At 38.3% G+C, this 23971-nt stretch overlaps 1 protein-coding gene across 5 annotated transcripts in view; it reads left to right on the top strand.

The window, feature by feature from the left end:
• Positions 1-23971, top strand: part of ACTN2 (actinin, alpha 2) — a 74300-nt gene that overhangs the window by 32637 nt on the left and 17692 nt on the right. For 3 of the 5 annotated variants that reach the window (XM_009885924.1, XM_009885925.1, XM_009885922.1), the window contains exons 4-12: positions 6115-6201; positions 7275-7362; positions 8309-8387; positions 11861-11942; positions 14102-14187; positions 16245-16337; positions 17360-17590; positions 18750-18897; positions 20443-20593. In XM_009885924.1, the coding sequence (XP_009884226.1) occupies positions 6115-6201; positions 7275-7362; positions 8309-8387; positions 11861-11942; positions 14102-14187; positions 16245-16337; positions 17360-17590; positions 18750-18897; positions 20443-20593 (1045 nt within the window). Of the gene's footprint in view, positions 1-6114; positions 6202-7274; positions 7363-8308; positions 8388-10077; positions 10157-11860; positions 11943-14101; positions 14188-15313; positions 15400-16244; positions 16338-17359; positions 17591-18749; positions 18898-20442; positions 20594-23971 lie in introns of all 5 variants that reach the window. The other 2 variants (XM_009885923.1, XM_009885926.1) reach the window with 2 other exon arrangements.

Below are 23971 nucleotides of genomic sequence, written 5' to 3'. Positions count from 1 at the left end.
TCTTCTGAGTCTCTCGCCATACTTTCAGATTGGTTTAACATTATCACCACACTTAAGCAGTTGGGCGATACATTTTTTCACCTTGAGAAATTTAAGCGATATCACTGTTCGTATTACGATGTAGGAGCACTGGATTCTGACTTGGCTTCTGGAAGGGGCTCTCACGTATGTGTGAGAAGGGTTGGAGAAAGCATCTTCCTAGTGTTTTGTGTTGTAGGTAGACTCAGGCAGTCTTGAAACAAACTGAAACCCCAGCAGTAAAAAATCCCATTTTATATTAAAGGTACATAAATGTGCATAGGCATCACAGCTGTAAGACATTACAACCTCATAGCCATGTTTCTGAACTGCTTGACAGGAAGCTATGTAGCAGTCTCAGGAGGAGCTGTGTCTCTTGAGCTGTTCCTCGTGTCTAGTCTGTGCTGGCACTATAGGTAAAATTCTCAAAAAGGTCTAAATAGTCTAAGGGCATTTCTGAGTATTAAAAAATAATACTGTTACTGTCCTGTAGTTTCTTAAAATTTGGAGTAAGACGATATTTTTTTCAGTTCCTTTGTATTTGAAAACAGTAAGGCTGATATTATTCCAACTTTAAAGAAGTATTTCCCCTCAGGCTCTCTCTAAAAAAGTCAGCCTAAAAGGTAAAGATTTCAGACAGTTACAACTACCTGGAGAGAAGCCTTTTAGCATGGAAGGGCTGAAGTGACCTTAACCTCAGTAATCTTCAGTCCTACTGCCAGGGTAGCACAAGTATGAGTTTGTGGGAAAATGACCCAAATGAACTCTGTGCAGATAAAGAATTATGGTAGAAATATGACAATTTTATTAAATACAATATATTATTTATAGAAATATAGTCTATAGAGGCCTACTGCATTTCAGAGATGCCTGGCTCCCTCCACCAGTTGTACAGGCAGTTAGGGGCAGCTGGGCCCTTTGCTCAGTTAAATGAAGTGGGATGGAAAAATATACCACTACCCTAAACCTCTGCAGTTGTTATTCTGAGAGCGACATGGCATTGAACAGACAGCAGAGGGTACTGAAGAGACAATTTATGTGTGCAAATGAAAATTAAGAATATGGAAGCCTGTTAGATAGCTGGTGCAGAAATACTGAGAGTACCGAGTGTGGAGCAAATGAATGGTAGTTTCTGTCATGTCATGCTGGGACTCCTGAGGCTCCATGACTGAAAACAAGAGTGTAGCGAAAGCAGTATCTTGTGGGACAGAGTCGTAGTTCTCTCTGATCACAGTTTGGACAACGTGCTAATGTTTTCACACCTAGGTTCTTCAAGTAAGGCCCGAGTATTTAAACCTGAAAGGAGGAGACCAGCCCTCTGCACTCCCATCTCCCTCATTTTGCCCTACTTATCGCTACTCATTACTTCCAGGGTGCTCAGACTAGTGAGCAGCGCTTGACCGCTTCCTATATCATCTGCAGGCAAAGCATCTGGGATAGCTCAGATTAGTCATTAAAACCATTTAAGCTAACCCAGCTGTTCTTCTTGGCAGCAACTGGCATGAGTTTAGATGCTATGTGATAATAGGTAATTCCCTCTGGGTGGGAGGCAGGAACAAGAGGCCTCTTCCAGTGTCTCAGCCAGTTGCTGCACGGTGATGTCTGTCCATGCACTTAATATTTCTTCTTGCATGTAAGAGCAGGACACAGTTAGTAAGGCAGGAGACTAAGGTGACGTTCTTGGCTGTGCTGCAGGCTTTTATTGCCTATTGCTGGAATTCTAGATCTATAAAACAGAGGGATTAGAAGCAAAAATTCACTCGTTAGCATTAAAAAAAGTTTTAAATTCTTGGATGGAAGCATGGGAGAGAAATCTGCTGCTACTGTCATAGCTTAGATGCAGAGAGGAACCTGTCATTGTAAGACATTGCACTATGTCAAGTATGGCTACTAACACACATTAGATTACGTCCATGTGGGCAGGAGCAGATAGATTCATGTGCCTTCCACTCCTACTCTAAACAGGCTGAACACAAAGCCAGTTCTGGCCCAGACGTGCTTAGTGCCCTGTTAAGTTTACCACATCCCCTCTCCTAAATTTGTTATCTAAGGCACAGTGCCGTGCTGATGCAGCAATGGAGTATCACATCTGACTGGGTATAGTTTCACAGTGTGGGATCTCTGGCACCAGTATGTGTTTAGAGAGTCCCTGTGCCCCCTTGTCCTGCATACTTGCTCCCACACTTCACAGCCCTACCCTACCACTTGGGCTGACAACTGTTTCTGTAGCTATGCTGGAAACTGGATCAGCAATCTGATCTGTTTTTAAAACACACTTCACCTCTTTTTTTTTTTCTTTTGTTGCATTTTTCAGCTTGTTGACTGGGCAGTTATAGTATGAAGACGGAATGAATGCCAGCAAGGAGGCAGAACACAGGCTCCTTAAGCTTGTATTGTTATCAAAGTCTTTAACCCCTTAACTTACTGCCCCTATGTGTGAGCATGGGGCATATGTGCTTTTCTGCACCCATCTGTTTTGACATTCTCTGAGTTACATGGGTGCTTGGAATACTTTTTAATTTCCAAAGCATAAAGTTTTGTATCTAAATCTGCTGAGGATCATGTCTTACTATCTGACATGCTGAGTGGTGAAAAGCATGTAGGCCCAAGGGGACCAAAGGACATTTAAAATGAGGCTGCAAAATAAAGATTAAACTGCAGTTCCTGTGGGACATCAGTACAAAGTTCAATTTAGTATTTTTAAGGGGCCAGGGATATCCTTTAAAGCCATCATTACTGTTCTGAGGCTGACTTCCTTGGGCTGTGTGTGGAGTAGAAAGAAAGAGGTGATCACCTTTAAATGTGACGCTGAGCAGAAGCCAAATTTAGCTACTCTGATCTGTCTTGTGGAAGAGTCTTCCTTTCCATTGGTGATGAAATGAGACTAGAGAGTCAAGAAGTTAAAGCGACAGCTGTGAAAGTAGTCCTTATGAGCCATTCACAGTCCAGGAGTTAGAAGTTTTCCCTTAAGCTTTAAAAAAGTCCAATAGCTCTATTTGCAAGGTAATTGCATCCTGAATGAAATGAACTGAGGTATGTAGAACCACAAAAGATAAGTATCCTGTTAATAGGCAACACTTGTGTATTGCTTTTCTGGGGGATAAATACTAAAGACTAAACGATCTGTGAATCTGCTACAAGAAGGCTAGAAGAAAAAAAAGAAAGCCAAAGCAGAATAAAAAAACAAAACTAAAACCTTTGAGAACTTGCCACACTGCTTTGCTTGGCTTTTTCCCTAGGCAGTTTTTATTGTTTCCTCTTCCCTTTCCCTTGCTCATAGGTCCTCAGGTCCTCATAGGTCAACAAGACCTTTTTCCCCAGAAAGGTGTAGCTTTGCATATGTGAGGTGTAGGAACTATATTCCTCCCAGAGCAAACAGGTAGTGTGAAGAAAATAATGAAGTCTTCTATTGACCTGTAGAGTAAAATGATAGTAATAAATAGTTTTTTCATCACTGGTACTTTTCAGCATTTAGCAACTTTGTTTTCCTTCTGTTTAGACATTTTTCCTTGTCTTTTGTACATGTCTTTTTTATGTTTTATGCTAGCAACACATAATGAGAAACCAAAGCTGGCAAATTGCTTGAAAATTCCCCTGAGGTACAACATAGAAAATTCCCTCTCTTGCTCTTTCATTTTGTCTGTGTGTACATACAGATATGTAAATCAAAACAACGATGTAGTGATTATGCAAATCCGTGATTTGATTGCCTGACAATCAGCAATGCCTCCTGAGTATTTAAATCAATTTATTTTACATTTGAAGAAATTCTTCTTTACTGTATATACATATCAGACATCTGATCAAAATTCAATTAAATACTTGACCGAGGAGGAGGGAGGAGAGAGAAGTAGCTACAAGCTCTAATTGCCAGTTGGTCTTTTTTGGCTGAAAGTGTTTGGTTTTGAGATTTGAAGAGGCTTGAGGTGTTTCAGGGCCAATAAGATAGTAAAAATGCATGTAAGACAGGCAAAGAGTGGTAAGAATTCTGGAAAATTAGCGTGGAACCCAAAGGAGAAAGTGGAAAATAGCCATTCATATATAAACTTGGATTATCACACTAGCAAAGTAAGTATAGACTTACTTATGATGGGTGACACATCTCCTACCACATTTGTTAATTCCATAGGTTCAAATGACAGCTTGTGTCACATGCTACTGCAATTTAACATGTATCTCAAGTCCCAGAGCTAGCAGCTACATTATTTTGTAAAAGTTGCCCCTGGATTCAGGCAGCTTTTAAGTAGGAGAGTAACTGCATTTTCTGCTGGCACCTCTATTAGCATTTGACATTAAACTGAGGAAATTCCTCCTGCTGCAAGTTCCTCCTGCTCCTTTCCCAGAACACCAGTGGGCCCCCAGGCAGCCACAGCTGCTCTACTTTTTGAGTAAGGCTGGAGGTGACTTTCAAGTGGAGAACAGCTGGTGCCTTCCCTGCTCCACTGCTCTTTGGGTGTGAGGTGACTGGAAAGGCAGTCTGCAGTTCCCCTCTCTTATTGTCCCACCTTCTCCCCTTCCAGTGCTGGACCCTCCTTATAGTCTCACTATGCTCTTCTGAGTCTCTCGCCATACTTTCAGATTGGTTTAACATTATCACCACACTTAAGCAGTTGGGCGATACATTTTTTCACCTTGAGAAATTTAAGCGATATCACTGTTCGTATTACGATGTAGGAGCACTGGATTCTGACTTGGCTTCTGGAAGGGGCTCTCACGTATGTGTGAGAAGGGTTGGAGAAAGCATCTTCCTAGTGTTTTGTGTTGTAGGTAGACTCAGGCAGTCTTGAAACAAACTGAAACCCCAGCAGTAAAAAATCCCATTTTATATTAAAGGTACATAAATGTGCATAGGCATCACAGCTGTAAGACATTACAACCTCATAGCCATGTTTCTGAACTGCTTGACAGGAAGCTATGTAGCAGTCTCAGGAGGAGCTGTGTCTCTTGAGCTGTTCCTCGTGTCTAGTCTGTGCTGGCACTATAGGTAAAATTCTCAAAAAGGTCTAAATAGTCTAAGGGCATTTCTGAGTATTAAAAAATAATACTGTTACTGTCCTGTAGTTTCTTAAAATTTGGAGTAAGACGATATTTTTTTCAGTTCCTTTGTATTTGAAAACAGTAAGGCTGATATTATTCCAACTTTAAAGAAGTATTTCCCCTCAGGCTCTCTCTAAAAAAGTCAGCCTAAAAGGTAAAGATTTCAGACAGTTACAACTACCTGGAGAGAAGCCTTTTAGCATGGAAGGGCTGAAGTGACCTTAACCTCAGTAATCTTCAGTCCTACTGCCAGGGTAGCACAAGTATGAGTTTGTGGGAAAATGACCCAAATGAACTCTGTGCAGATAAAGAATTATGGTAGAAATATGACAATTTTATTAAATACAATATATTATTTATAGAAATATAGTCTATAATATATTAATTATATACCTATGTTATTATTATTATTTTATTATTATCGTAGTATATTTTGTTATTATTTTACTATTATATTATATAATATATTAATATATGAATAAAAATGTGTTCAGTTCTGGGCCCCTCACTACCAGAAAGATATTGAGGTTCTGGAGCGTGTCCAGAGAAGGGCAACGAAACTGGTGAAGGGTCTAGAGCACAAGTCTTCTGAGGAGCGGCTGAGGGAATGGGGTTGTTTAGCCTGGAGAAAAGGAGGCTGAGGGGAGACCTTATCACTTTCTACAGCTGCATGAAAGGAGGTGGTAGTGAGGCTGGGATCGGTCTCTTCTCCCAAGCAACAAGTGACAGGACAAGCAGAAAAGGTCTCAAGTTGTTCCAGGGAAGGTTTAGATTGGATATTAGGAGAAATTTCTTCACCAAAAGGGTTTATCAAACATTGGAACAGGCTGCCCAGAGAAGCGGTTGAGTCACCATCGCTGGAGGTATTTAAAAGACAGGAAGATGTGGTGCTTAGGGACATGGTTTAGTAGTAGACTTGGCAGTGCTACATTAATGGTTGGACTTGTTGATCTTAAAGGTCCCTTCCAGCCTAGACAATTCTATAATTCTATATGATTAAAATAAGAGAAAACAGAAACCACATTCTAAATATTACTTCTATCTCTTTTTTCACGTTAGAAATTGTTGACGGCAATGTGAAAATGACGCTGGGTATGATCTGGACTATCATCCTTCGCTTTGCTATTCAGGATATTTCAGTGGAAGGTAATAGTAATGCAACTGTGTTAAATAATTAGGAAATTTGTTTAAAGACATTTTTATATGAATTACACACAAGTGAGATGCCTGTTTGAAAATGAATTGTTTTTTCACAGAAAATGATACTGCAAGTTCCCTACAAAATTGATATCTGGAGGGAAAAAGTAATTACTCTGCTTATCCTGAGAGAGACCTTGATCCAGCTTTCTAAATGCTGAAGTTGTGGGCATGTCTCTCAGTTACAGAGATAGAAACATGCCTGTGTTTCTGAGCTTCAGTGGCCTGAAACAATGCTGTACTCTGTATGGTGGTCCTATTTCCAACATACTTTTTTAGTTCTGTCCATTTCTTACATTCTTTGCAAATATTATCTGATTATATCCCTCTTCTTTCTATCACTTTCTTTTCCCCCACTGCTTCAGATTTTTTTTTCTTAACTTGCACTTGGTAACTAGCTCCAAAAAGGGCATTGTAGTTGCAATGCTCTTTAAATCATGTCTATGCTGTGAAAAGTCTAGAATTCTAGAAACTAATCTCAATTTTCAACAAAAGTAGTCAATTCAAGCTCTACATGCTGTCCTGCCCATAGTTTGTGGGACATTAAATGTGGACCTAATGGTCTATTTGATCTTTTCTGTCCTTTACCTATACATTCAGATGCCCACAGGGCTCAGATAGTGAAGGTGTTTCTTATACCTCCCCATAAGCAAATGGACTGAGACTGCAAGCATATTTCATGTAGGCACCAACACAATCTTTTATGTTTAGTTCTATTATATTTGTATTGGGTATTTTTCTCCAAATATACATTCTGCTGTCCAAGCAATATAATTTCTTAAACTTCTAATATCCCAGAATTATTGTGCAGGCTGAGACTATAGTCTGAGTTGTTCCAGTTGAGCTGACTTCTGTGTCCTAATGGAGCCCCATTAGTCCATTTGTATAAGTATCTTTTAGGATTAAATGTTGTTTTATACCAACCATTTTCAGGTGGCTGACCACATTTAAGATAACAATGAATTAATTACTTGAGCACTTTTTACATTTTTCCTTTTTTTACTCCCTGGTGTCTTTTACAGAGACCTCTGCCAAAGAAGGGCTGCTGCTGTGGTGTCAAAGAAAAACTGCTCCTTACAGAAATGTGAACATTCAGAACTTCCATCTTAGGTAATTTCCATTATTTCAAGGGATAGAAGCACTTTAAAATATTTTGGGTCAAATTTTTCCCACAATTGTGTAGGTATATATTTGACAGGAGAATTTCACTCTTCACTGTTAACTAGACTTTTTTTCAAATTCTCATGCTCTATCTTCAGAGTCTTATTTTGGTTAACCTTTGGTATTATTTACCATGACTTACTATTTAAAAGTTAAAAATCCCTACTACATACAGAATGACCATATTACATTATTAGAGGTCCTTTGTATATGGTAATAGCTGAGTACCACAGCACAGTGACTTGGCAAATGACTGCTTTCAAATGGAGAGCCACTGTAGGTATAGACTGTTCTTGGCAAAAATAGTGATGTGTTGAGCATGTAAATATCTCATTATGCTGAATGAGTCTGTCAGAGCTCAGATTGAAGCTGTCATATGTGTGAAGTGTTTTAAACTAAGCTGATTTATGACTTCATACTTCTATGAGCACAACATGGTTGTGCCATTAAAATTGTCTGAAATAACTGACACAAAAAGCCAATTGCTTCAGCAAATTCAAGCAATTGCTGGTTTGCTCTCCTTTTATTTTTTCGCAAACATGCTGCAAGTGTAATAGGAGATAATGCACTTTCATTGATGAATGTGTACTCTGAGCTATCCTGGAACGCTGCACAAATTAAGCAATTGAAGTCAGGGACTGTTGCACATAATGTATACTGCCTAGAAAGTATAATGGAGTCCCCACGTGTGCATAGACTGTAGAGTAAGATACGTACTACAGGAAAAAGAGTACAGTAACAGAAAAGCTCAGAGGGATGAGAGTTGACAGAATGTAAGTGTCAGGATTTGACAGGAGAGTTCCTGCTTGATTTTAAGCCTTCAGCAAGGATCAAACTGTAAAATACCATGAATTTATTAACTTTTTTTTTTTCCATTCTATTTTTTGTTGTAAAGCTGGAAAGATGGCCTTGGATTATGTGCACTTATCCACAGACACCGACCTGATCTTATTGACTACTCCAAGCTAAATAAGGTCATCAGTCTGGGTGGTACAGCATGCTGTCCTGCAGTGCTTTGGCTCACTTCTGGTTTGCTGAGCATGTTTTCTAAAACATAAGCTGAGGAATGCGTACTAATTCTGACTGGCTTTCTAAGCTCCCTCCAAAAAAATGAGTGACATGGAGGAAAGGACCCCATGACTGTCCTGTGTCCTTCTTTCCTTCCCATTGCAATGAATTCATCATTTAATTGCAAATAATCTGGTCCTCGGCTGCTAGGCAGTTGATGAAGTTTTTTACACTGCCCAATATGGATGTTAAATCAAATACATTGGAATTCTCCATTCACCACTGATAGTATTATACAGCCCATCCTGTTTTGTATCTGGTGTAAATGACTGTATGTTGCAGAGCAGTAAACAATGAGATGATTAATCCTAAGATTCCTTAGAACAAACATCACCCTTGGCAATAAGTTACTAGTCTTACATAGAAAATATTACAGTATCACAGAATCGCAGATTCTTACGTAGAAAATATTCGCCAATTCTTAGATTATACTTCTACTTATACTTCTAGACAAGTGGAAACAAACCCAATATCCTAACTTCCTTAGGTAGTACTTCAAGGGGATTACAAAACTATTTTATTACAGTGTGCTACCTATGGCAAAATGCACATTTTCTAAAAGATACCAACCGCTTCGGTTTGAGAGGGAGGAATGAGGAGCGAGTAATAATGTCAGAATTTCTGTGTACCATTACTGAAGAATAAAACCTAGGAAGTAGAAGATTGTCATTTCACATTAGCTCTCAATACATATGTACCATTTTCTGCTCTCTGGAATCAATGCATCTTGAGGTCTCATGTAAACACCACTAAAACAGAAAACTTATTCGTGGATTTAATTTGTTGAATGCCACTTTTCCTTGATGAGAGAGACTGGTAAATCATAGACTATATTTTCCATTCCATGCCCTTCCGTTACAAGTTGATTTTACTAGTAGAGTCAACTGTTATCAGAAAGCTTTTGATGAGGGAAAAGATGAATGAATGAATGAGATTATATTATTGAAAAACTTAGTCTGCTTTATATATATGCTAAATTCATGCTGGGGTCCCCAAGGTGTGCAGGGATGAAAATTAAATGAACTTACTCCTAAACAGATAAGGTTTTAATTTAGGCAGTTGTTAAGACAACTGCAGATCTGAACCAAAGGGTAAAATATTACCCATCAAGGCCAGCTTGTTCTCTAATTCTATATGCAATGTTTTCTACAGATAAACAGGTTCACGGAATGACTAAGCTACCTGTCTCTGTGTACATGTGCTTAAGCATGGCACAAATAGAGGTTAGTTTGATTGAGCTTGTGCTTTGAAAAAGTGGTACACAGTACTAAAAGACTTCACAGTATAACCATCCTATATATGAGTGCTGAGAAAAAGGAATAGAACATAAGCAGATCTGCTTCGGCATTACTATTTCCCTCTTAGAGATTTCCAAAATAAGAACAGGTCAGGTTTCAAACTGAGGCTGAGCTGTGGCACGTAAAGCACATGCAGAGAAACCCTAAAATAGATCTTGCTTTTCTGACTTGGCTGTGTTTGATTGACTGCTCATTTTGGTTACATTAACAGCTGTCTTGGTGTCTTGTTTCCTGGTTTCTTGTCTCCTGCATGCTGTCCTTTCCTTTTCTCACCAATGTGTTTTGTGTGAACTTGTAGCTGGAAAGATGGCCTTGCTTTCAGCGCCCTTATCCATAGACACAGGCCTGATCTTCTTGACTATGACACGTTAGATGAGGTATTTCTTTAGCTGTAGCAGAGATTTTTAGTTACTGTGGCTCATAGTTTTGTTTAAAAGGATGGGTGATGGAGATCTTCTACAATTATACAGAAATTGCTGTGATTTTAAACAAATCCTTTACCAGTGGAGCACTATTCACTCATGGACTTAGTACCAAGCACGCAAATAGGGAGGTGCTCATCACTCATCCATAAGCAAAGTGTTTTAACCTAGTCAATAGGTCTCACTTAGATTTAGTGTATTTTTGTCTCATTTAATTTCAGCAAGAGTTTTTGTATTCACAGTTAGTAAATGCTGTATTACACATGGTGTCCTGTGTAATAGCAAAAATAAGTTCATGGGTTTAAATATTGTCCACATTTTAAGTTCCTCTTAATGTCAGTGATGCACAAAACTGCTAAATGATGATAGAATGAGAACTTACGATTAGACACTTCTAGAGACTTGGGTATAATATTCTATTATACCCAAATTGTTAGGTTTCAAAATGTAAACTCTTTTTCATAACACATTGAACATGCAGCTTTTAAAGGAAAGGCTATCTAGTACGATATGTTTACAGAAAGATGTCATGGGCATTACTACTTATGATACCTAGCATATGTATGTGCATGAGGGACAGACTTCTGTGAAACTTAAATAATTGCTGGGATTCCATAGTAAGTAATCTTACTAAGTTCATTCCAAAGTAACAAAAGAAGCATGCTTGAGACTAGATCTCTTTAGAAGTGCTTGTATTCAAATGGAAGCCCTGGAAATTCCCTACAGAAAACCTGTTAACGTTTTTTCAGTGCACTCCAGCATCTCTAACTTTGCTCTTCTGTGTCCTATTTTGCCACCCTCTCTCTGTAGACATTGGCATTGTTGAGAGTGGCTATCATCATTTAGCAGTTTCTGAATATGTGAAAATAATAGTAGCATTAATGGCATGAACTGCCATTTCACATAGGCTGTTTTCACTCCAAGCTGATACAGGAAGGCTGCCTTAAGAGGAGCAGTAATCTGACACGGTCTTCCATTGTCAGCAATAGCTGTGGGTAGTGTAAGAGGTGAAACGCATGCTGCTTATCTGAACTGTGCTCACTGCTTCCTTTCTCTTTCTTTCAAAAACCAAAATCAAAATCTCAAAACCAGAGGAAGTTCTTGGATTTCCACAGCTCTAAAATTTGATTTATAGAGGTGTCGCAGATTTCTCTGTCCAAGTCAAAACTTAGAAGTTTTGCTCCTTCTGGAGAACTGTTCTGTCTGTGCTTGCTTCTTCTCATGCATGCACCTGACCAACGGAAAACTCAGCAGAATTCTTATCCCTGTAATATAATGTATAGTAGGTATAAAACATGCAGGTTTAACTTTTTGATGAACTGTCTAGTATAGCCTTGACTGTATGTATTACTGCTGTACTTCATTCAGAATCAGCTCAGAATTATGATCGTACACTGCATACGTTACCTATGTTCCCCTCCAGCATATATTTGCAGCAGAGTCCTAATGGTACATAATAGCTTATAATGTTTTCTTTTGAAAGTATAGCAGTAGGTAGACCAAAAGTTCATTTACCTATACTCTGCTTTTTGAAGAGCAGTAGTTGTGACTCCAGTTTACAGTTTGGAAAAACAGAGTAAGTTTTTGTGTACTTTCTGTAGTCTTGCTTCAAGGAAAATCTTCTGTCTTTGACTACTTGTATTTTCTTATTTAATGCAGGATGACCCCATAGGAAATATCAACCTTGCCATGGAAATTGCTGAAAAGCATTTGGATATCCCTAAGATGTTGGATGCAGAAGGTGAGAGTTATAGCTTACAGAAGTTTGTGTTACAAACAGGAGATAGTAAAACATCTTTTGTTTTGTACCTAGAAAATTTTCAACATTCCTTCCACATGAATCATAATGGAGCAACCTGCTTTGTTTTCAAACAATGTTTTCCTCCTTATTCCCCATGTATTGGATAATTTAATTCATTTTTTGCTTTATTCCTTATTGTTTGTTATATTTTGTATTTATCATAGTACTTTGGACCCTAACCTCAGCACATGGCCCCACTGTGATAACTGAGGCAAAATGCAGGATCAAAAGATAATCCTTGCCTTTAAGAAATTAAAATCTAAATCTAATAAAGGGAAATACAACTGTTAGCAGCTTAAAGCATATTCACTTTTTTTGAATGTTTAAGTAAGAGGGCCAGAAATAGAAATAGAAGTACAGAGCTTTCAATATACTCTTAACATGCCTCCTATGAAAGACAACTAGGTTGAGGTAAGCATTTTTTTTTTTTGTTTATTTTAATTGCAAATCTTGAGCAGTGATAGCTTTGACAAATACCTTCATGTTTGGTTTCTCCAATAATCTTTAGAGTTTGTTGACAAATAACAAGGAAATGTTTATTAAAGTTTCCTGAATTTCTTCAAGATAACCAAACTTTTGTACTCCAGGCAAAAAATGGTGCCAAAATACTGGAATTTGCCTACACTAGTTCAAAGCATTCTTCTCTAGGTATGCAGACTCTGCTCTGGTGGCCTGTCAGTAGAGCAATGGTAACATGGGAATTATCCAGAGCACTCAAACTCACTGTGTCTGCTCCCCTTGAACTCTTTGGTAGGAAAGTTCAGCAAATACAGAATGATTTGTAAAATCGAGGTTGTAACCTCTTCACTGAAGAGGTTTCTTGGTTTCACCTTCATGCTTCGAAAATAATTGTTTTCATTTTTTGAATTGCAATTCCCCTTACAAGCACCACGTAATTATTTTACTTTGAAATACTGTGCAAGGAATAAACAGAAATGCTACCTCCTTACCATTGAACACCTCCTACTATCATTCTCCTTTCCTCATTTTTTCTCTTCGCATACAATGTAAGAAACCTTTTTTTCTCTCACCAGATTTTCTGCACTTTCTAGCCCTTATCTTACTATTCTTCTTCTTCTTGGCAGGGGAGGGAAAATGAAATCATGCTTCTTCTAACACCCTCTAAGTATTCACCACCACTTTTTACTCTCTTTACTTTCACTGTGTTCTCAGTGGAAACTTTGCAAAGTTTTGTTCACGACTATATGAAGTACCTGCAAAATCAGTAAATACATTGGTCCTGAACCTAGAAATCTCACTGTTAATATTAGAAAATGTCACCTCATTCCTGGGTCTTTTCACCCCAGTATCTTCCCACTCCCTACATTGGCAGGAATCCTTGCAGCTTGCACTAGCATTATCCATTGCCCAGCCATAATTGGTGTAAACCCACATTTTTCTACCTTTCTCTGTTAAGTATTTAAAAGGTCCATTTTTACCAATGTACCCATACCTTGATTTTACCCTTTCTGTACCTTTACTCTTTCCTGCCACAATAGGGACAAAGCTATTAGCCAGCCAAGCCAAACTCTTCTGTGATTTATGCTATTAACTAAAAAGACAGAGTGGTGCACGGGCTGCAAAACTTACTATCTGAGCTTTTCTTAGCACAAGATGTATTTCTGGACTGCACATTTCTACAGGTTTCCAATATATGTCAATACCCTCTCAGTCACAGGGACCCTGTGCTAATATAAACTGTACTCACTCCTATTTGGCGATTGTCTGTGGCTGTGTTTAACTCTGGAATAATTCTAGTGATTTAGATTAAGTTGCTTTGGAGTGACAGTGAAGCTGAACCCAGTAGATCTGCCAGCCATACCATCTGCTTGGAAGTTTCCACAAACCAGAAGGTAGCAATATCCTTCTGTACAGTCTCAGCCTTCAGATGTTTTGCCATTTCAGGGAGAGTTATATCTTTTCCATTTACCGAGCCTAAAGCTTAAGTAGCTTTGCACCAATGTCAGCAAACAGACGCAACCTGAATAATGGCGTATTTATTTTGAATCCTTATAGCACTGAGGTGGCATCATCAGCATAATCTGATGGAAGAACCTTGTGAGAATTTCTGAGCAGTTAACCCTCTTCTCTCTACACAGATGTAGTAAACACTGCCAGACCTGATGAAAGAGCCATTATGACTTATGTTTCCTGTTACTACCATGCATTTGCTGGTGCTCAGAAGGTGAGATTGTAGAAGATGGATCAGATCTCATCCTTCACCTTCTGTCTTGTTTCTTTCAGCAGTTTTTCCTCTTCTGATCTTTTCCTCACTAGTTACTAGGACAACATCTTAGAGCTGAGCTCATTTCCTGTTGCCTGATTTTCTCTGTGAGCCACTGTCTCAGTAGAGCTGGTAGTAATCTATCCATTTGTTCCATAGAAACAAACCTCCCTGTCTCATCTTTCTGTATATTTACTAATAATATCCAGTAGGTTCTTGACAGCTGGTTGCTGAATGGGATAGAGGACAATATTCTTTTTAATTGAACTTGTGTTCATTCATTTGAAGCACCTTTAAAAATGCAAGGTGAAAATAAGCTCATAGTGGAAAAAACAATTTCAATAGCAGAATGCCATCTTTTTTCTCCCTGCTGGATATTATTCTTGCTACGGATGTCAAAATCATCATAACAGATGCTCAGAAAATAAACCCTTCTCTTATGCTTTCAGGATTGTTTTTAAAATGTTAAATGCTTAATGGTAAGTACAAACAGCAACATAAAAGGTTGCTACTATGCAAAATAGACACAGAAACATACACAGGTGTCTCAGAAGAGCTCTGGAATCATGTCCTAATGAAAAAAAAGGAAAATTTTAAAAAGCAAGGCAGTTCAGAGTTGGACGTACTTCAGGTATTAGTAATATAAAGAATACTGATATATCGTGCTTAGATTACAACTAATCCACATGCAGCTTCCAGAGAACGTCTTCCCTTTCCTGTGTCTTATTGAAAAAAAACCCAACGAACCACATTCGAAGTCACCAGACATATGCATGCCATTTCTTAAGGAGATAGTCCTGGTAAAATTAAGGTCACTCCCCCTGTGCCAATACTGCAGGATCAAGCTTACCAAAAAAATCCAACTCTTTCTAAGAGCTTATGTTGAATTTCTAGTGTACATTTTATTCTGTCAGCACTCATCAATCTAACACTGAATTTATTACAGCTTTGTAGAGTTTCTACAGTACAGAGCTATGGACAAGAAAACAATCAGAATGACACTATGTTGTGCTTTTATTTATTCATCCTGTTTTCTACTCCTCGATTCTTTTTTTGTTTTGTTTTCATTTCTCCCCCCATCTTGTAGATATTGTGAACACTCCCAAACCTGATGAGAGAGCTATCATGACATATGTGTCCTGCTTCTACCATGCTTTTGCTGGAGCAGAGCAGGTATTAATCAACTGTCCCTTCAGGTTGCTGTGGTTTTAATTGGTTGTTTCACATTTACACTAGTTTATTAAAAAAAACCCCAACCTAATTTACTATCTTGTGGTTTTAATTAACAATTGCAAGTATTACTTGAGTACTAATACTTGTTTTTAACTAACACTTGAACCCATTTTAGTTAAATGTTGTGTAGCAAGTTGAACTTCTTTCATTCCAATGGATATTCCTGTTTCTAATTTTGGGTCTTTATTTGGCGATTATAAGGACTATTTCAGAAAAACTGTTTTTGAAGATACTGTGAAATGGGGTTGTCGTTTGTTGCTACATCAACATCTTATGCGCTTGCTGCATAAAAGAATGTTTGACTTTTCAAGATTGAGACTATTCTAGACTTACTCATGCTGAGTAGTAACTTAGGGCTGGATTTTAAAAGATGCCTGAAGATGCAGAAAGGCACAGAAGACATCCAACACAGTATGTGTGCTTGATTTAAAAATCTGTGCCTGTGATTTAAAAAAAATAAACTTATAGGATAACTTTAAAAATGGCCTAAGTTGTCTTTGAAAATAAAAATTTATTAGACACCTATAATGGCAGTGTGAAATTCCCCCTTGGCTTCATTGTACAAAAAGGTGACTTCTGTGCTGATCTGTGCCTTATTTAGGCCATTGGAATCTGTGACTACAGAAGGAGGGTAAATATATATCTAAGTAACCTAGAAACACAAATCAACTATAAAACAATGTGATTTTTATTTGCAGCACCCATATTCTCTCTCTTTCTCTAAGCCTGTACCTTTCTCAGAATGTGTTTATGAATATGTCCTGTTTATTTGCTGTGTTTTACAGGCTGAGACTGCAGCTAACCGGATCTGTAAGGTGCTTGCTGTGAATCAGGAAAATGAGAGGTTGATGGAAGAGTATGAGAGACTAGCAAGTGAGGTAATGACAGCTGTATCTGTATTGTGGTGACAATTTTCTTCATGAAATACTGAAAGCTGAAAGGTTCATGTACTCTCTGCAAGACAGCAAAGTGAAGACAGTATGAGGGTAAACCTCACAGTGCTAGGGTACAAAGCTCAGTTGCCCGAGATGTCAAGGTTCAGGTGACTCCTTTGCCACAGACCTCCTGTGTGACGTCCAGCAAGTCACTCAGCCTCATCAATGTGCCAAAAAGGGTGTTTTGAGCACTGTCATCAGTCTGCCCCAAGACCAAGTTTGCTGTCTCTGTAATCTCCAGACAGCCGTCCTTGACCTGTGGAACATACAGGATCCTGTCACTCCAAGCAAGCCCGTTGGCTTTGTGTACTGCAAAGCACACCTGGACAGGGTCTCTCAGGGTGTTCACAACGCACCTGTGAACACAGGCAGCAAGTGAATGAAGAAGGGGGCATATTTTGCTCTTCCTGTCCTTTCTTGGTAAATGGCAAATTTGTTGAGTCAGGACTCCAGATGTGTAGTGCACAAGTGAGACCTCCCTTGTCTTTAATGCATAACCTGCAAAAACATACTGAGATCATAGACACAAAAACAGTAATGCTACATTGGCACTAATGGACTTCTAAGTGAAGATTTTTATATGACCTAAGTTACTTGGCTGGTGTCTGTCCTGATCCCATAACTGTGATTACTTAAGACATCAAGACCAATGTTTTTGGAAGTGGCAAGTGATTTGGGTTAACTCAGGTTTTGAGTAATTAGCTAGAGACACCTTACATGTGTGTTCATCTTTCTGAAAATCAGGATATTTCTAGGAATACCTAGAGTATCTGGGAAAATTAGTTAAAAAAACTATTCTTCAGGGTGAAAATCTTGTGCTTACTTGCCATTAAGGCACTGATAACAACTGCAGTCAATAATATTAAAATAGAGCAAACTCAATTGGGATTTGTGCATTCAATATGATCTTTTTTTTGGTTGCTTTTTCATTGCCTTTGTTTCAATTGTGTATGTTGGTTTGAAAGCTTTTAGAATGGATTCGCCGGACAATTCCTTGGTTGGAAAACAGGACCCCAGAAAAAACAATGCAGGCTATGCAGAAGAAATTAGAGGATTTCCGGGACTACCGCCGCAAACACAAACCTCCCAAAGTCCAAGAGAAATGTCAACTGGAGATCAATTTCAACACCCTGCAGACAAAACTGAGAATCAGCAATCGGCCAGCTTTCATGCCATCAGAGGGAAAAATGGTTTCAGTAAGTAAAGGAGGCATCAATATTCCATTCTCCTTTTTATCAAGATTCTCACAAAAATTTCAACATGAAGAATGGAAATGCCATTTTAAGTCATCCTCAGAAACTTCCATTTGTTGCACTTTATCAATATCAAACCACTCTTTTTATACATTCCTCCTCATTCTAGAATCTTGCTTTCTCTTAAGCATGCTCCTGCCTCTTTGAAGGCTTTCCCCAAGAGCAAATTGTCTTGAGATGTGAGACAATACAGAGCTTCCTTTGGGAGTGTTATCAATACTTTTCTATCACTGAGGCCAATACTGTTTGTTTAAGCAAAACTCACAGTGGTTTCACTGACATTTTGGTCATCAGACTTACGAAACAGACATTGCTCAATATATGTTTCTGCCTTTTATTATTTTTTAAAATTGAATTTTGTTTTTTCTTATGTCTGCGAGGATAAGACTAGTCAGTATCAAGAATTCTCATCTGCTGATAAGTACTGTGAGTTGACTGCAGGTCAAAATATTTCCTGTGGAATATAGCAAACCTGTTTCTGTACACTGTTCTGTCATTGGGTTTTGGTTGCTCAGATTTGAAAAACAGATGATTGCACTATCTGGAAAAGGCCATTGTCCACTCCCCATATGCAGAAAATAAGGGCCCTGTGACTTCAGTTTCCTACTCACGCCTTTGAGTTTCTGAGGAAACTCCCAAAACTTTGGGCACCACAGAAAGCAAAACGAACTTGTATTCCAGATAAAATACACACCAAATCCTCTTGATACTGATTATTTTGCTATTGTCAACTTCCAAGAGCAAAGCACTTTTACTTTGATAACAGATAGGTACGTCATAAAACAACATGCACATTGTGAAATAGGACGTAAAAGCAATATATCGTGAAGACGCCGAATGAGTAGCTGTGCTTGGAAGCCATTTGTATAGAGGTTCCTTTCAGTAATCCACTTGAACAGGATGCACTATTAGGAGCAGATGACTTAGACTAAAAGACTTCCTGAGCTGCCTCACAACTTTTTCTACGATTCTATGATTTTACAAAATCCAGACATAAAATCTTCTCTTTTGGAGCAAAATTGTGAATGAATCAGAAATCTGCAAATTTGGATAAAAAGAGATTATAGTTTCATCCCCTATCTCCCATGCATTCTCTTCAAAGGATATTGCCGGCGCTTGGCAGAGACTTGAACAAGCTGAGAAAGGCTATGAAGAGTGGCTGCTGAATGAAATACGAAGACTGGAAAGACTTGAACACTTGGCTGAGAAATTTAGGCAGAAGGCTTCCACTCATGAACAGTGGGCATATGGTGAGCAGAGATGGCTTTTAACATTTTTAATGTTTTAATCTTCAAAGTTGAATTCTCAGTGCTGAATATTTGCCAGCCAGAAACTCACTCATAAGTAGTTTGGATAGTTTTAGAAACCTAAAATAGTAACAGATAAAATCGCAGGTTTTGTTGACTGTAGTCATGACCTAAATTGTAGGCATGTTGCTAATGAAATATAACCGTAAAAATCATACTCTTGAGGTAGTGAGTCAAACTGAGTGGGAATATTCAGCATTTGAATAGAGGCCATTACTGCTAATGGATTCCTCTGTATCTATATACCAGCAATCCAACCAGGAACACAGTCACAGCACTGGTTAAGCATGAAATTATTAACAGAATTATTCTGAGTTGATTATCGTTTGGTGACTATCATGTTTTGAATAGTCCACATAAACTACACGATAACGGACTCATTTCTGCTTTGTTCCATACCCCAGATTACACCCCATTTATAGTTCTGTTTTTTAATGGTAACCTAACCTTATGTGTAGTCGTAACAGCTATAGGACCATACACTGGCATACAGTTTTGCTGGGGAACATTAAACATGAATCTGCTCTATCATCATATTGTTTTCCCTGACAACAGTCTTCCTGCTTCTGCCATTCTTCTGGCTTTTTCCAGCTAGAATCTTTTCACAATGTGAAAGTAAACCAGAGTCCATCCCATAACACAGTTGCTGGAAGTGTACAAGGCTGTAAATGGCTGCCAAGCAAGTACTAGAAGGGAAACTACAGTGTTTATCAGCCCTGAGAGCCTATTTTCTGAGCATAAACTACTCATGGTGACATGTTATAGCTGTTATGCAGGGAAAACTTCACATAAGCTGGTCCACAGCAAGTGAAACAATAGCTCTAGTATTCACAGAGCTGTGTAAAGCCATGTGGTGAGCTGCAGTTGTAGGGGCTGTCTGTATGGACTCAGTTGTCCAACACAGGAGCTAAGAAGGAGTAATATTTCAGTTTCTGATTTCCTCTTTGCTTCTCCAGCTTTTTGTAAATAGGTTGATATTTTCCATGTAAAGTGCAGTGTTTGCTACAACGGGCAGCCACGCATCTCAATCTCTTTTTTTTTTTTTTGAAGTGCTGAAATGAATAATGAATTGAAGGCAGAACATGAAAAAATAACAGGTCATTAGTAAGAGTGAAGCTAAGCATAGCAGTGTGATTTCTGGTTTTGTAAGTCTACACTACAAAAGACTTACCCACAATAGTTTAGAGCCCCAGTTTTTGCCAATATACCATTTTTATGCCAATTTCTCAAGCAATGTAATACTTGCTATTTTAGACCACTATAAACAGCCTATGCAAGAATCACGAAATTACTGAGAGAACTTTAAAAATATATATTTCAGATTAACACTGTTATGCTGATAATTTGTCTCTGATTTCAGCGGGGATGGGACTTCATCTCATATATGTAATTTTCACTATACCTCAGTTTAAAAAGTTGACTAAATTTGCAATTGTTCTAACAAAAAAAATAGTAAAAAAGGACTAATATTTTAATTTCCTCTTTCAGGCAAAGAGCAGATCTTACTTCAGAAGGATTATGAATCTGCTTCTCTAACAGAAGTCCGTGCCATGTTAAGGAAACATGAAGCTTTTGAGAGCGATTTGGCTGCTCACCAGGACAGGGTGGAACAGATCGCTGCCATTGCCCAGGAGCTGAAGTATGTTCCATTTAAAGGCTTGCAGCTGCTGACATTTAACTTTGCGATAAACTCTTTCCAATGAATTTGATAGTGTCATAGGTACCAACGTAAGAATTCCAGAGATAGCTTCATAAGTATATTATCTGAGCTGGTCACTGAGACCTTTCCCTCATCTCCCCCTTACCCCCAACCAAATATAGATATTCAACTGACCAAAATTATTTGCAAACAAACATTTTAAAATTGACTTAATGGTAAGCTTTTAGCATTAGCTCTACTGATAAGTCCATTGTGTGTTGATGGGAATGCTAGAGGTGTTTATTTCTCAGTTCATACGGTCTGCTGAGAGGTACTGGCTATAAATTGTTTAACTTGGAAAATAATTTCACTTACACAAATTACAGATCAAGCGTCTTCACTTTAAAATCAGCTATTTTCCCACAGGTATATTGGTCCTTTCAAAAGGCTTTACATCCCTAAATTATCTCTGTAGTAGTGGGTCATGCACTGACTTTTCTGAAGATTTAATTGTCTCTAGTATGCTTATTTTCACAATCTCTTCATATTATTTTTGGAAGTGCCATTGTCTCCATTTTACATAAAGGGCCGTGGGGCATATGGAAACTAAATAACTTGCTCAACATACTATGCCCAGAGAAAACACAACCAAAGCTGAGAACAGTTCAACAACACATTTAGGTGATATCTGTATTGTTAACATCAGCTATATAGGTCAGGAATGTGAAAAGTCAAGGCCCGTGACTGACACACACCCTTACGGCAGCAGAAGTCCTGAGCGTTGATGGAGTTACTCTGGCAAAACTCTTGGTGGAGCTCGCTTTTGTTTGTGCAAAGGTTGTTAATTCACCTGTGTGAAGCACAGATTTTTCAGCAAAGCTCTGTCCACACTGACAGGATTGTACTGTTACATACTGATGTCCCTTTTCTGGTAAAGTAGTCTTGGTGTGTACACCAAGGTAAGCACATTTGATTTTATAATCTTAAGCCATTAATTGCAGTGGTTTTGTAGTGTAAATCAGTGGCGCTACTCATGATCTTAGCAATTTGGCACGTACTTAAATTCATTGCTCACCCGCAGTATAAATCTGTAAAGCCAACAGAAACAGATGTGTGGTAGTGGTCAAAACGGGAGCCAACATCAAAATTCTCAGATTCATGCCCTTGGCTTCAACTCTCCAAGTTTCAGTTTCTCATCTTCTTGAATAGGCAAAACAGTTACCACTCAGAAATCAAGTTTTAAAACCATGCCCTCTTTTCACTTTGTGGAGGACCATAACTCATAAACAGGTCCACATTCATTAACAATTTAAAAATCAGAGTGGTCTAAAAATGTAGTTCACACCTGATAGCAGCAGCAGCAGCACTTACAGTAATTGTATAATTCAAATGGATTTAGAAGAAAAATCCTATTTTTCAAGATTATTTAAAGGAGGAAAAGTAAAGCACAGTGGGCAAAATAAGTATTGTTTTTTACTGAAAGACATCTGAAAAACACAGAGGATGGAGATTTTGCTGAGTATGTAAGCTTATGAAACACCTTCTGTCATGCCTTGATCTCTGTTGTGGAGTTATTTCTTCCTCTTTATACTAAAGAAAGTTTCTGAAATGCCTAATCATTGTTACTTCAGCTTCAGCTTTACAAGTGATAAGAAACTTTGGGAATGTAGTATATACATAGCACAGCATCTGCTTACCAGTGCTTTGAACCCCGTGTCCTTTACCTCTGGTGAGGCCAGTGAACACTGTATCCTGTCTATTTTAGGATTGTCTCTTCTCAGTTGTTTCAGTAATTTGCTGTGTGAAGTTAAACAAGTTATTTGTGGCGTGGGCTACAAAGGTGCTGAAAACCCATTGCTTTTAGAGATGCTCTACTTCGACTTCTCTGCCTCTCCACACAATGAGGCTATCAGTGCCTGATTTTTCACTGAGACTCAGTAGCTCAGTTAAGCTTAATGCCCTTGGAGAACATTGAATGAAAGGTCATAAAGGTCAAGTTTTATTATTAGCTACAAGCAAATGGGCATCCTCTGTTTAAATATTGATTTTAATTATTTATACATTATTCATCACACAATGAAATTATGAAGGAAAATGCTAATTTCTTTCTCCATTCATATTTTTAACAAAGGATTGACTAATGTCTGAATGCTAAGAAATGTGCATTGGTACCTGATCCAAAGCCTATTGAAGTCAATGTGGGTATTTTTTTCTTGTTTTCTTTGATCACTGGGTCAGACCTTTACAGAAATCATCATCATCTGTGTCTAAATTCCAAGTCAATACACCTCCATGTTTTGTTTTAGTCAACTGCTTGGCGGCCTAATGTTGCTATTTCAAAGGAGGACAATTGCTGTGTGACCTTGAATTCTACCAGTTACAGTTTCCTGTCTGTTCTGGTGTTTTCTGCTGCAGCAGCTCAGTCCACTGTGTGCTTAAGGCTAAAGTTGATACGAGGTTGTTGATTGGTGCTGTTCAGATAAAGGATTTGCGCATGTGTGCAAGCAGGTGATTCCAGCCAGGATGCTGCTCTAAGATTGTTGTGCTCTAGCCTGTATAGACTTAGAAATCCTTGGCAATAAGGCATGGCAAGGCTTGGATAGGGCTACATACAAAGCTGGAAAAAGTCAGGCATTTCTAAAATGGGATTTGCCATTTATAAAATAGCAAATGCTAAATAGAGCTTGAATGAGCTGTACTAGGAAGTGCCGTATTCGTTTATGGCCTTGTGTGCTCATTTCAGTGTTTTCAATCATCAAGATAAAATTTTTGGAATGTAGTTTCTTGCATATCCTTCACTTCTAGTATAGCAACTCAACTTATTTTCAGCCAAGACTACTATCTGTAACACTGATTTGGAGGGTCTTTTTGCTTCTGGAAACCTGGGCTCAAATTGTGCTTACGTACATGATTAACATGAGCCTGGTTCTGAAGCAGTGCTAAAGCATGTTGCTCAGCAGTTTATTTTTGTGACACTGTCACTGTTCCTGAAGTGAGCTCATACTTAAGTGCTTCTCTGGATTAGGAAAAAAATTGACTAAATTTTTAATTCTTTACAGATAAAATTGAATTACTTGTAGGAGCAATAGGAATATCTTATAAAATCCAAAGGCTGTAGATTTCAAATAACCAAACAAATAAAAATGACTGTTCTCTTCAAAGCTTTGTAACACATGTGCAGCAGTACTTTGTGTATGCATGATAAACAAAACTTCTTTTTACAAAATGTGAAATCTAGTGTCTTCACAGCTTCAGTGTTGAGAGAGATACTAAAATTAATAGAATAAGGAATGTAAACCTGTGCTTTATTTCTAAGTAAATAATCTCCTATGAGTTATTATTTCTTCCTCTGTTCCTTCTTTGAGCAGAAAAATGTTC

Source organism: Charadrius vociferus, unplaced genomic scaffold (assembly GCF_000708025.1).
Source record: "Charadrius vociferus isolate BGI_N301 unplaced genomic scaffold, ASM70802v2 scaffold435, whole genome shotgun sequence".
In the NCBI taxonomy this organism is placed as follows: Eukaryota; Metazoa; Chordata; class Aves; order Charadriiformes; family Charadriidae; genus Charadrius; species Charadrius vociferus.
Note: the sequence above shows the minus strand (reverse complement) of the source record. Positions and strands in the feature narration are given on the sequence as shown.